At 41.6% G+C, this 13303-nt stretch overlaps 1 protein-coding gene across 1 annotated transcript; it reads right to left on the bottom strand.

Moving 5' to 3' along the window:
- Positions 1-414: 414 nt before the first annotated feature.
- Positions 415-13303, bottom strand: Znf622 (zinc finger protein 622). Its single transcript, XM_021183533.1, has 6 exons — positions 12488-13303; positions 10760-11008; positions 10483-10645; positions 6239-6351; positions 1597-1740; positions 415-682 (listed from the first exon to the last, which is right to left on the bottom strand). The coding sequence occupies exons 1-6, from the start codon at positions 13122-13124 to the stop codon at positions 555-557; spliced, it is 1434 nt and encodes a 477-aa protein (XP_021039192.1). The 5' UTR covers positions 13125-13303; the 3' UTR covers positions 415-554.

The raw sequence follows: 13303 nt of genomic DNA, 5'->3' as shown, positions 1-13303 counted from the left end.
AAAACTACTTAAAAGCTGGCAGTCATTCTTCGTTCTTATTTGGAAATAAAAACCCTGCATACTAAGCCCTTAACATGTTCTGTTCTTTCCTTTTCTGAATTTTAACACACCCAGAGACATGGGCAACTTCCTAAGCCACATACATTCACAAGTGACATTCAGTTTTGCTCTTATATAATCCTCAAAGCCCCTGACTAAGGTCCCTTAGACAAGAAGTAATGAGTTATTCCAAATTTTAAACTAATTTTGGACTAGACAAATCACTTACATTTCCCACCTTATGCTGACAGCCAGAAAGCATCTGAAAGCTGAGGCAGGAAAGCAACTATCAGGAGGTCATTCAGGTCCTGGAGCCCAACAAGCAAGCCCAAGCAAGCCCCACTTAAAAGCTTTAAACACTGCTCAAATACGACATTGAAGACAACCATGATTTTGACTTTATTAGATCAGAACAAATGAAGTAGCAGCAAAGGAACCATTCGGCAATCTGGCTTCCCTGTCCTCAGACAAGGAGGGAAGTGCAGCGGGAGATGCATCTCTGTTTCCCATTCCTCTCAGAATCTCACTTGGGCCCTGAAGTGCATCTGCTTGTTGGCATTGTTCTTCATTCCTATCTTCAGCATCCATTTTGATTTCATCCTCTGTACATATTGCATGTCCCGTTCACGCATGAGAGCTGCTCCTGTGGTTGGGAGGATGGTAAGCAATGAGGCACTGATCTCTTATTTACTATCAGAGGAAGTCAAATCTAGAATTCCCAAAGTTGGCTTAGGATAAGTGGGTTCTGATATTTAAAGACAGAATCTAATGTGGGGATTCTAAGCAATGGGGCTCAGAGATCTACATGCATCTAAGAACTGTGTATATCAGAACTTTGTAAACAGTGATGTTTGCTATGTTTTTAGGCACTAGGCTTTCTGGGACATCAGAAAGGAGCAAGTTATCTTCACTACCTCCTTTGGACTTTATTTCCCAGAAGAGCAGAGAAGACAGTTTTGCACAGCACAGTATGAGAGTTAAGTAACAGCACATTGTGGTTTCAAAGCTTAATAACTTCAGCTGTCAGCTTTACTCATTGCAATCTACTTCTATTGGGAAAAACTGCCAAAGGGGGCTAACTGTAGTTAAGTACACTACATCACACATGCATTGTGACAGACAAGCCTCTCAACTCTAAGGTGGGTCCTGTTGATCATTTCCCTTGCACAAATGAGCAAGCAGAAGTGAAATTTAATAATGTTCATGACGTAAGAGATTATAATGTGAAACTACATAAGCCATGTTAGGCGCCACAGCTCCACTAAGGTACTATTTAACTTCTGAGTTATCTCCAGATAATTTCAGCATGGAATTTATAAGATTTTTTATAGATATTATCTTCTGGAAAGGTTCATGATGCATACTAAGTTACTAGGCCAGGAATATTAATTTTTTTAAGTCATGGAGTCTTGGACTTAAGTATTCTAAGTATCCTGAGATAATGGGAGTCCCAGAAGTAAGACTCAAGCTTCCCCTGGAAAGGAGTCAGAAGGACAACACAAACGATAACCTGTCACCCAAGCGCCCACGAAACCCACACATGTAAGAATGATGTACCTGTGCTGCCCATCCATCCCAGGGCTCGGTATTGCTGGAGAACCCTGCCCACAGCCTTTTGATTCCTAGCAACTGTCACAGCTCTTGGCAAGCCAAATCGTTGTTTGTAGTATCTCATCAAGGAGCGATGACCCACTCTGGCACCTGTTTTGAGAAGAGCAATATTTAAATACTGGTCTTTCAAGTCAGTTATAAACCAAAGGCTTCCCAAAAGATCTTGAATGGCACCAAACCTTAGGAATCCTAGTAGGAAAACAGAAATAACCAGGACAGTGTTTATATGCTACAGGAAAAACAGACCAGTATTAAGAAAATACATAAAGGCTAAAAAGCCCCATGAGAAAGAAGATGAAGAAGGGAATAACTCTGACATTAGGTCTACAAGCCATAATGGGAAAACTGAACCAGAACAAAAATGAAACCATCTTTTCTCTGGTTCAGTTTTCTCTTCCAGTCGCCTTCCAACAGGAGTGAATTTTACCACACAGGGAAATCTGTCACCTACTGTAGATGTCTTTATTGTTACAAATGGAGTAATACTGGCATCTAGTGGCGAAGGACAGAGATGCTACAGCACATATTAAAATGCACAGGGAGGAAGATTAACAACATCAAAGTATTATTTAGCCACATTGACAAAGCTGATACACTCCTTCCTAAATGATGAAAACCACGTAGTATCTCAAAAAGATTAAGGTAAATTCTCTTTAAACCTGTGGTTATTTGCAGAAATCAAGCAAAACAATAAAACTTTGAGAAATGAATTCTTAACTTTAATTTCCAATGTATGCTGATGTCATTACAAATGTGGCTGTATACACCAATGCACAGGCTTACCATTAATAGTGCAATACATTAAGCAAAAAGGAAAGAGGGCCAGAGAGCTGGGTAAGCTGTGCTGACCTGGCAATCGGAGTTCAATCCCCAGAAACCACATTAAGGTGGATAGAGAATCAAGCCCATAGAGTTACCTCTAGCCTTCCCATATGTACTATGGCACATGCAAACAAATACCGCCACCCACTCACAACCATAGTAAATACAATTTTAAATCAAAGAAAAGAGAACATGCATTTCAAATTACGAAAACTAAGGGACAAGTAAAGTCTGCAACTTCTATAATTACACTAATAAAACCCATAAGTAAAGTTATTTACTAGATGAACAATTTGAAGTTCCTATAAGGATGGGTCTATCTGTTAGAGGTCTGAAATCCACTCCACTAGTCTGTAAATTTTAATGGAACACAGCCACACTCACCTACATCTCTACTGGTTTTTGAGCTACAAAGCAGATCTAACCAATTACTAGAGACAGAATGGTACACAAAGACAGAATGGTACACAAAATCATTGCTTTCTGGCCATTTATAGAGAAGCAACCAAATCATATTGGCTTGACTTCTGAGAAGGAAAACTAATAAGTATGTTAAGCTCTGGGATGGCTAATTCTAGGCTCCACCAGAAAAATGGTTTTCAAAAGGTAATTCTCCCATACTATCCTAAGAGATTGGTCCCTAGGCCAGTGGCATCAACATCACCTGTGGGTTTACTAATAAAAGCAGGCTATGATTTTTAGATGAATATTAATTAACATATAAGCAATCAAATACCTTTCCAAATAGAAACACACATGGGTAAAACCCTGGGTATAGTACCCAGAAAACTACTTTCAACTTAGGTAAATAAAACAATTGACAAATAAGCAAATATGAATACTTTATCACATAAGCTGTAGAAGGCTGTATTTGCTTTTAACATCTGTCTGTAACTGACATGGAAAAGAGTGTGAAGTTATTTATGAGTTCCTGTACGCTCGGAAAGTATTTCCTTGACACCCAAATGTGATGTTTTGTGATCAGACTGAGGTCATGACAAAAAGAAACTTCCAATTTAATCTTGTGGTCTTTGGATACCAGTATGGAGAGATAAAAGGTATCTCTCTAAAACCAGCTATTTGATGTGTTGGGCATTTTTATGGCAAGACCTTGGTTTGTACCTGTGGCTCAACTCAGGGAAACATGATCTCTGAACATCCATGTGAGATAAATCTAATCGGGAAAGACACATATCTAAGTGTCCTATCAGCAAACCTCAAGATTTACTGGGATTTCCAAATGACAATGGTAGGCCAGGGTGGTCTACATCTGCAAGGATAATTATCCCTAAATGAGGAAATGATGAAGTTAGTAATTAGTAAGCAGTAAGTCAACATGTATATTTGTAAGCACCATTTGGAAGAGTATCTTACAGCTTCTGAGAGCTGGCAGAAGTGAGCTATTCTTGCTGTCAGTTAACAATAGGAACCTGGCATTAAAACCATATATGGTGCTAGAGCAGCTCAACCTGAAGGCCTTGGGAAGAACAGATTAGCTTAAGAAGGCTGTGACTGCCCAGTAACAAGTTATGTCTGACTTAGGGAATGCCTGTCCATCTACCTTTCATCATGTAACTGTTGATCAAACTGTCCATTCCTGTGGAACAAACACCCAATGCAACTGATCGCAAATACTAGAGTATCTCCAAATCTCATTTTCTAAGATTAACTGTGTGTTTCTCATAGATACATCAGCAGTTTCATCTGGCCAGCTGGCAGATAAATCAATGTGTATTCCACACCAATTTCCACCATATAAACGGAAGAATGCAGGAAGTGCAAAGGAACTGACCTAAGCTACAGTATTCCAAAGAAATGCTCCGAGCGCCCTCTACTGGTTATTTTCTTCATTGTTTCTGGAACCGTAGAGCTGCTGATTTGACTATGGTACAATCTGAGTATTTACACTTAAGGTACCACAACTGATGCTTTTGAAACCAGTTTAGAGCAAACTCTTAGGTGTATGATTCTTCCAAAATTGGTTTTACACTAACATCTATGCACAAATTGAGCTTACCCAGAAATTTCAGAGGTCATTTACTCAAAAAACTATTAGTGAATCCACACGCTGCCACTACATTTTTATACAAGGTTTGTTCAGAGATTTCTACTTCCTGAGTTGTGACAAATGTGTAATGAGGCCCGGGAGAAGATCAAGTACGGCTCTTACTTCCTGCCCGCCTCCTCTGCTCACTTTTCCTTTATTACTACAGACTCCTTTATTACTAAGACTCAAGTGAGTTTGCCTTCCCTTTGAAAGTCACTGCCACCATAGCAGTCAACAAATCTTTATCCGGTTTTTAAGTATGTGAGAGCCAGTACTACGATGAATGAGACAGGACAGTGTGCTCTCAACTGTAATGGTAGCAGGGAGAGGAGGAGCCACTTCTACTGTTTTACAGCACTGTATGTATACACCTTAATGATGATGGAGGACAACCACTTCAAAAGTGCCAACAGACAGAAGTTTAGTGTTACCAACATAAAGAATAGTATAGCAAGGATAAATATACTAGTCACCTTGGCAGAATCATTATATATTATATGCCACACTGTATCTTATAAATAGGTAAAATTAATATGCATTTACTTAAAATACTTACATGTTTTTAAAAGGAAATGAGGGAAGGCAAACAAGCAAGACAATGATTATAAGAGCATAGTGAATCACCAGTATTCTAGGAGCACAGGAGATAGTCATGAATCTTCTCCCAAGGTGTAAAAGCAAGGAGTCTTGTGGTGGAGCGGAGTACCAGAAGCACCACTCATCCAGAGACCCGGGAGAGCAGTGTGTGGCAACAGGCACCAGAAGAAGCTCGCAGATACCTTGAAGATAATGGCTCCCAGTGTGGAACCACACAGGGTAAAGCATGCTTTAGAAAGAAGGGGCTGGTGGTTATAAAGGAACAGGACAGATGATTTCCAGATGGAAAACTGACACAAACAAAATGGCCACACAGACAAATGTTTAAGAAGAAAAGCATTCATAAGGCAGTCAGGGGTTGCTTAATTATCTGAATGGGAGAAGACATTTCCTAAAGAGATACCCATTTGGGGCTTTGATTAACTTTAGAACACTCAATGACCCTAGGAAATGTACTTTCTACATAATTAAGTATTCCTTACCAATTTTTAAAAATGTAAAGCCCAGATGAAAACTTCACCCAAACAGAGCATGATCCTCAAATAGGCTCATGCCTGTCAGTAATGTCTTTATAATATACTACAGTGAAATGAAGATTACAGTGCTCTACATGTCAGACACTGCTTTGTTAAGAATCACCATATTCAGCTTACTTAAGATGTTATCTGATTCTCTAGGTAAGAGCTGAGAGTTAGTAAAATGAGGGCAGATTTGTCTTACAAGATCAATTAAACATCTGCACAGCCCTTGATACTTGTAAGGATACTGATTCTAGAATTCACTCTCAGAAAAAGGCAAATACACATACACAGAAGGGAGAAAGAGGGAGAGATACAGTGTGATGGATCTATTAGTTTACATTTAAAAAAAATTAATACCTAGTCAAAATACTGTAAATCTGAAAAGAAAAAAGGAAAAACAATAACCCAATTTTAATGAAACAGTCAACCTAGAGGTAAGTAACTACTTTTAAAGTTTACAAGTACTTGAGGAAACACACACAGACACACACACACAAAGGTTCACGTTCTTTCTCCTTCAGCACAGCAGGTAACTGAGGAAGACATGCTTCTTCCACTCTACACTGGCACCAAGCAACTTCGTTTGGACAAACACACTTACCAGAAGGAAGTATCAGCTCCATGGTTTCATCATCACATTCCAAGATCTTGTCTGCGGACAAGGCCGAAAGCTCAGCAGGATCCTGCCCCTCCTTGTAGTCTGGGTAGCTACTCCTGTAACAGTGAAATAACACTAATAAGGAGACTTAACTAAATGGGAGACCTGCATTGGCAAATGTGGCCAAGCTACCAACTGCTTCCAGGGAATGCCCACTACAAGAACTGAGGGATAAAAATTACTGTCAGAATTTTTCTGCCAACAAATGTGACCGAATAACCCTTAAAAGGACATTTTTCCTCTCTCTAGAAAGATTACCAAGCTGGGGCAGCGCACGCCTTTAATCAAGCACTTGGGAGGCAGAGGCAGGCAGATTTCTGAGCTCGAGGCCAGCCTGGTCTACAAAGTGAGTTCCAGGACAGCCAGGGCTGCACAGAGAAACATGCAGAAGATATGAATACAGTGCAGTTACACCTCAATGACAATATAGTCAAATTCCAGAAGTCTGCAGCCTAACAGAAATTTTGTGATGATAGAAGAACAAATTTCTATGTGCCTCACATGTTAACTTTAGATATAAATAATGCCTTTCAAGAACTGAATTTTTAAAACTGCAGATAGTGAGACTAAAGCACTGAATTTCTAATGCGTATCTTGAGCAGCCACAGGATATGCCTAGTAATTACCACACTGGACAGTATAGTTATAAAACTGTTTCTAAATATATCCAAAATTTGCTATTTAAATGGACATACAGAGGACTAACTATAGACAGTGATGGCGAGATGCTCAGTGGGTAAAGTACCTGCCATGCAAGCAGACCTAAGGTCGCCCGCCTTCCAGCATGCACATGAAAACCAAGCCCAACCCTGCCTGCCTAGAACCACACCAGGGGAGTGAAGACAAGAGAGTCTAAGGAGCTTGCCGGCCAGCCAGGCTGGCTCAACTGGTGAGCTCCAGGTCCCAGTGAGACCTTGTTGCAAAAAATAAAGTGCAATATGACCAAGGAAGACATCCAATACCAAGTCAGGGCCTCCACATGGCATGTGCATATATGCATACATAACAAAGCCATACATACACACAAATAATAAATTTTAATTTAAAAAAGTAGTTGGACAAATAAACATTGAAATAGTAACAGCTAAACAACCAACAGGGAATAGATAAAAGACTAAATCAGAAACAAAAATACCTCTGAGCAGCTAATTTAAGATGTAAGAGGGTTCACAATTACATTGCTTATAATAAAATACAAAGTAAAACCACTATATATGCAGCCATATGGCTAAAAAGAAACACTTGCCCCCACTAACAGTGGAATTATATAGAGAACACACGAGAGGAGGGAATGTGCCCACACTCACATCTTTTTGTTTCTTTTTGTTTGTGCATCTCCTATGGGCCAGCTACTAGAATCTACATAGTAGGTAAAATATACACATTTACAGATATTAGCAGGATGGTAGAGCAGCAGTTATTTTTATCAGCTCAAAACTAGAAACCACTCAAATATAAAGCACTACAGTAGATAAGAACTAGAGAATATTCAATCTAGTAACCTAAAAAGAAAAATCTGTAACTATATAGAACAAAATAGGTTTGGAGAGATGACTCAGAGGTTAAGAATATTGGTTCTTGCAGACCCAGGACCAGTTCCCAACACCCATGTGATGGGTCACAACTATCAGTAACTTCAGTTCCTAGGGTTCTGAGTCCCTCTTCCGACCTCTGCGAGCACTGGCACAGAAGATACACATACAAACATTCAGGTAAAACATTCAATTTTAAAAAACAAACCAAAAACATAATGAATGAGTTTCCCAAAAGTACAGTTGAACAAAGGGTGCCAGATCTAAAGGATCTCTTTGCTACTCTATTTATGTAAAGTTCAAAAACATGTAATCCAACCTTCACTCAAAAACTCAATAAAACCTTCACAAGACCTACCCATGTAGGTATGTAATGCTAATTCCTGGAAATTCACTCGAGGGAAATTTCAAGTTCAAAACGAGAATTATCTTGGAAGGGTGGAATTATAATTTGTTCTTTTCTCTAGACCAGTAAATTCACAAAGTACTTAGTGAGCACAATGCCTGGCAGGTAATAAGCAATTAATGACGGCCTTGTAAATATTTTCTTTTTTCCAAGGTTTCTTATTAAACCTTCCAAGGTTTCTTATTAAGTTTTGCTTTGTAAAGCAAATAAATCATTTAATGTTCATTTTTATATATGCTCATACCATTTATCATTTTTGGAGCCAAAAGAATACATCAAGTCCAAAAAAAAACACTCAGACAAAGGAGAATTCTATTCTTTTGTTGAGGTTTTGCTGGTGGTAGTACTAGAAACCAAAGTCAGGACCTTAAATAAGCTACACAAGTACTTTCCTACTGAGCCATCCCTAGCCAGGGAACTATCCATTTACATCAGTAATCAATTTTAACTGATAGCAATAGTCTGAGCAACACACTCAGCAAACAGTAACAGTGCAATAAAAGGAGCTATATGCCATCAAGAGGACAAACAATAAGCAACAATGTTGCATGAAATGGCAATAAGGGCTATGAGGATAATAAGGGACAAAAATGACTAGGTAGGCATTGCTGTTTTATGAAACAGTCATGGAGGTCACAATGGCACGGTGAAATTTGAGTCATTCAGGAAATAAAGACTCAAGTCTTTGAACTCTCTGAGCTAAAGCTAAAAAAACTTCTCAAATTTACAAACTTGCTATCTTTAGAAAAATATCCAGGAATCTAAACAGCAGAATCATGGCCAGAGTGAGAACACCTAGGACATCATAGGCCATCAAACTTTGGCATTTACTTTAAGAAGGGAGGCCCTTGAAATATTCTGAGCAGCATTAACATGACTTAATGCTATACAAAGATCTCTCAAGCTAGCTTTGGAGACTATCACAGAGGAAGTGAGGATGAAAAGTAAGATCAAGCAGGCAGTAAGACTCAATGACAGCGGATGGTGACCTAGACCTGGACACTGGAGAAGGGAAAAGAAGTCACATACTAAAGATCATGTCAAGGCAGATAAAACAGATTTAAGAATTAATGCAAGCATAATATAAAATACCAAGGATGACTGCAAAATTATTGGCTTGCATTACTGGGAAGGACAGAATGACCATTTATCTAAGATGAAGAGGTTAGGTTGAATAGCAGAATGCAATTCAAATGCTAAAGAGAACTTCTAGGTTTGATGTTGAGATGGTTGCATCAGAGGTATAAATTGGTAGTCAAAGCCTATAGGAGATACTGAAATTTACAAGACAGAGTAGGAACTTAAATATATAAGAAGCAGATGTAGATAAAGAAATCAGAAAGTCTATACTTCAGTATTTCAAGCCAGTTACTAAGGTTATAGTCTCTTGACTTCTCTCTGCTGTTTGCTTAGCCTACTCCCAATTTGACACTGGGTCTGAAGGTCAAATACACTGCTGTCTGGCAGGGAACTTGAAAGGGATAAATATCTCTTGCTTGGGGAGGATTCTATCTATCTCCGCCGGAGACTCAAATCTGTCTCCTATACTGTATGCCTCTAACCTCCTAATAATTTGACCGCCACCCTCAATTGCAAACTACAAAATCAGGAAGAGAAGGCAACAGCAAGTTCTAAAAGACAAAATTTTCTGACCACCTAGATCACGTGGGTTGTGGCTGCTTGGCATGGTACTTACTTGTACATTCCTGTGCTATTTCGCATACACTCTGACAAAAGAAACTACTCCTTCATCAACACCTAACCTACTCGTTGCATATGTATCAACTGCTCAAGATTCCCATTCGAGCTGAATTATCTATGAGATAACCTCACTACCAAGTGCCAAAGACTTGGTATAGACTACCAAGCAGTTCAATTTCTTTAGTAGATCGTCTGTGATTCAAAGTCTCACGGGAGCCCAGAATGTGAAACCTAACTTTTGAATTTCTATTCATAAAGTAATCAGCAAAAGTAAAGTTCTGACTATTGAATCACCAAGAGCAAAAGTAAATCATTCCCACTCACTCTGGGCCAGAGATCCTCCCTTTTCTAATGTGTTCAAGTGAGCTTGTAGCTTAGGAACATGTAATCCATGTAATACGGGTGAGGAATATACTAGCAAAGCTGAGGTGCTATCTCAACTCACTGCATGGTGAGCCCAACTCAATTTCAGAAGAGGGGGGCAGATATTGTTTATTATCCACTATTGTATAAATATAACCTCAAGTCACCTCACAAACTCATCTTACCTAAAATCATAGAAGTCTGCAAATTCCAAGGCAGCGTCACCATCTGTGAAGAGCTTACAGTGGCTTTTGTCATTCATGTGTGCCTGTACAGCTTCTGTGGAATAGAAGGACTTCCCTTTCTCATTGCACCACAAGCAAATTTTGCCAACACCAACTTTCTCTCCTGGTCATGTGGAAAAAATATGAAATCAATCTTTAGAAGTCAGGTTAAATCTCACTAGTTACTCTCACAAATTGAAAAATATTTCTTCATCAAAAGCAAAATCATTGTACTTACCCAAATATTTAATTAGTCCTTTCAAATCTGAAAGATACTCTATATCAGGAATAAAAAAGCTGTGGACTTTAGTCATATGAGCCACATTCTTCACGAGGGAGCTTGAATGATGGGAGCAAAACAAGCAGTCTGTTATTGGGATGGCACCTAGGGGTGGGCTCTTCTCAGCCTCTGCATCTTCTGCATCCTGATCCTCCACTCCAGGGTCCTCACATTCCAATCCATCATCGGAATCAATATCTTCCCAATCTTTAAGCCAAAGTTTTGAAAAACAAATTTACTTTTAAAGGTGTGATAAAAGCAAGCACAATCAGACATCAAATGCTTCAGGACATATCCCAAGTTCTGCCTGTTCTCTGAAGCCAAGTTCTCTTTCAAGACCTCAATTTTAGCTATTTAATTACCCCCAGACAAGTTTAAATGATAAAAACCTCTTTAATCTTTCTTTTCCAGTGGGAAGCTCTATAAAATAGCTGCTAACCTCTTTCCTATGCATTACTGCACCTAGCCTAGTACCGGACACCAAGTTAATTGGATTCCTATCTGGTTCAGCAACTGTCTACCATTTGCACTTCACGGGAATACTTTAGTGTATATTATGGTGTGTGCAGGGCTGCTATATGAATGCTTCTGTTTATATATGTCCATGCAAGTTCAACTTAGTCACCAATTTAACAGGGACCTCTAGGAACCTCATGAATGAGTTGATGTCCTAAGAAATGGACTTAAATGAACTGGCAAGTCTCCTTTTTTGTCTTTTGATCCCCCCTCCATGAGTACTCACCCTAGATCTGCCTTTTCCATCATTAAGTAAGGCCTTAGAAAAATACCCCTCCATAGAGCAGGCCCTCACTAAACAGTCAAGGTTCCAGTAGCTTCATTTTTTACTTCCCATCTTCCATGACTGTGGCAAAATAAGTTCATGTTGTTTATAAATTACCAGGCTTAAGATACTTGGTTACAGAAGCATAAACCGACCAAGACATGAACACAAACACTGTCAGTATTAACTGTGCTGTGGGGGTGAATAAAGAACTCACAAAGTAAGGAACCTTGGGGCTAGCTGGAGCCCCACAAGTCAGGCTTGCAGGCAACACGAAACCCTCACTCAGTTTTTAGTCAACTAAGTGAAATGTAAAATCCTAAGCCACTCTAACTACACATTCTACAGCAGCGTGCCAACAGCATAGCTTTCTGTGCACCAGCGTAACCCTTCCTGATCCAAACTAAAAGAAGCATGTTTTGCCCGTTAAGAATACGCCTCTACAGCCGGGCGTGGTGACACAAGCCTTCAATCCCAGCACTCGGGAGGCAGAGGCAGGCGGATTTCTGAGTTCGAGGCCAGCCTGGTCTACAAAGTGAGTTCCAAGACAGCCAGGGCTACAGAGAAACCCTGTCTCAACCGCCCCCCCCAAAAAAAAAAATAAAGTATGGAGGCCTACAATCCATCTGCTGAACTAGTTAAAACTCATAAACCAGGAAACATCTTTAAATCCAGGCGGGATGCCCTGGGCCTGGAACCCCACTCCCTCAAAGGCTGCGATAAAAGGATAAGAAGTCAGGGTCCAGCCTGGGAAAGGATGTCACAAAGGTAAACACTGAAGAAGGCTCAGGCCAGGGGCTTCAGGGGAGGGCGACATCGCTGAACATGGACCCTGCCCTTCGTCTCCATCGGAATGTCTCCCGGAGCCTCCCGCTCGCCCCAACCCCGACAGGCCCCTTACCTACCTTCGTCTTCGTCGTCTTCCTCCTCTTCCTCTCCCTCCTCCTCTCCGTCCTCCCACTGCTGCTTCGCCAGCTTCTTCGCCTGCTGTTCGAACCACTGGAGCCGGGGCGGCTTCTCCGTCGGGTCTCGTTCCGGGATGCCCCGTGCGCCCGCGCCCGCCGCCCTCCCGCACTCGTCCGTGGGCACGAAGGGCGCTTTCTTGGGGGACGTGGAGGGCTGGGCCTTGATGGCCTGCTGGATGGCGGCGTTCACGGCGTCCTTGTCGACACCGTCCGCGCCCAGCCCCTTCTCCAGGTTCTTGGCGTTCAGCAGCTCCACGCGCCGGCTCGCGGCCCGCACCGCCTTCCGCTCCAGCTCGGCGTGCCGCCGGGAGCCCAGGTGGTTCTCGTAGGCGTTGAAGGTGGCGAACTTCTTGCCGCACGCCGTGCAGTAGGTGGCCGCGCCCTTGCTCGCCTCCGCCGCCTCGGCCACCGCGCGCTGCGCCCGCACCCGCTCCTGGAAGCCCTCGGCCGTCACCGGGGCCATGGCGGCCACCTTGCGCCGCAGGTTGTAGCGGTGCCAGTCCGTCTTGTAGTGCGCCCGCTGCAGCTCCGCGTCGCGGAACGCCACCCGGCAGGTGATGCACGTGAGAGCCGCCATCCCCGGGCCCGGAAGACAGAGACCACCCAGCCGAGAACCTTCTAAGTCCGACCGGCCGCCTTCTAGTCCCACAAACGCCAGAGAAGCTCCTTCGCCCACAGCCAGGAAAAGACACACCAGACTCCGGCTTCCGGGCTCTAAGTGAGGGAACTTCCGACTTCTAAGTGAGGGAACTTCCG

This window comes from Mus caroli, chromosome 15 (assembly GCF_900094665.2).
Source record: "Mus caroli chromosome 15, CAROLI_EIJ_v1.1, whole genome shotgun sequence".
In the NCBI taxonomy this organism is placed as follows: Eukaryota; Metazoa; Chordata; class Mammalia; order Rodentia; family Muridae; genus Mus; species Mus caroli.
Note: the sequence above shows the minus strand (reverse complement) of the source record. Positions and strands in the feature narration are given on the sequence as shown.

What these genes read in the sequence shown, in the direction of transcription:
- Znf622 (XM_021183533.1), bottom strand. Translation starts at nt 13,124, where the DNA reads ATGGCGGCTCTCACGTGCATCACCTGCCGGGTGGCGTTCCGCGACGCG. An exon ending in AGGACTAATTAAATATTTGG is followed by an intron (nt 10,646 to 10,759) that starts GTAAGTACAATG and finishes CCACATGACCAG; the next exon opens with GAGAGAAAGTTGGTGTTGGC. An exon ending in GGAGCTGATACTTCCTTCTG is followed by an intron (nt 1,741 to 6,238) that starts GTAAGTGTGTTT and finishes TTCTCAAAACAG; the next exon opens with GTGCCAGAGTGGGTCATCGC.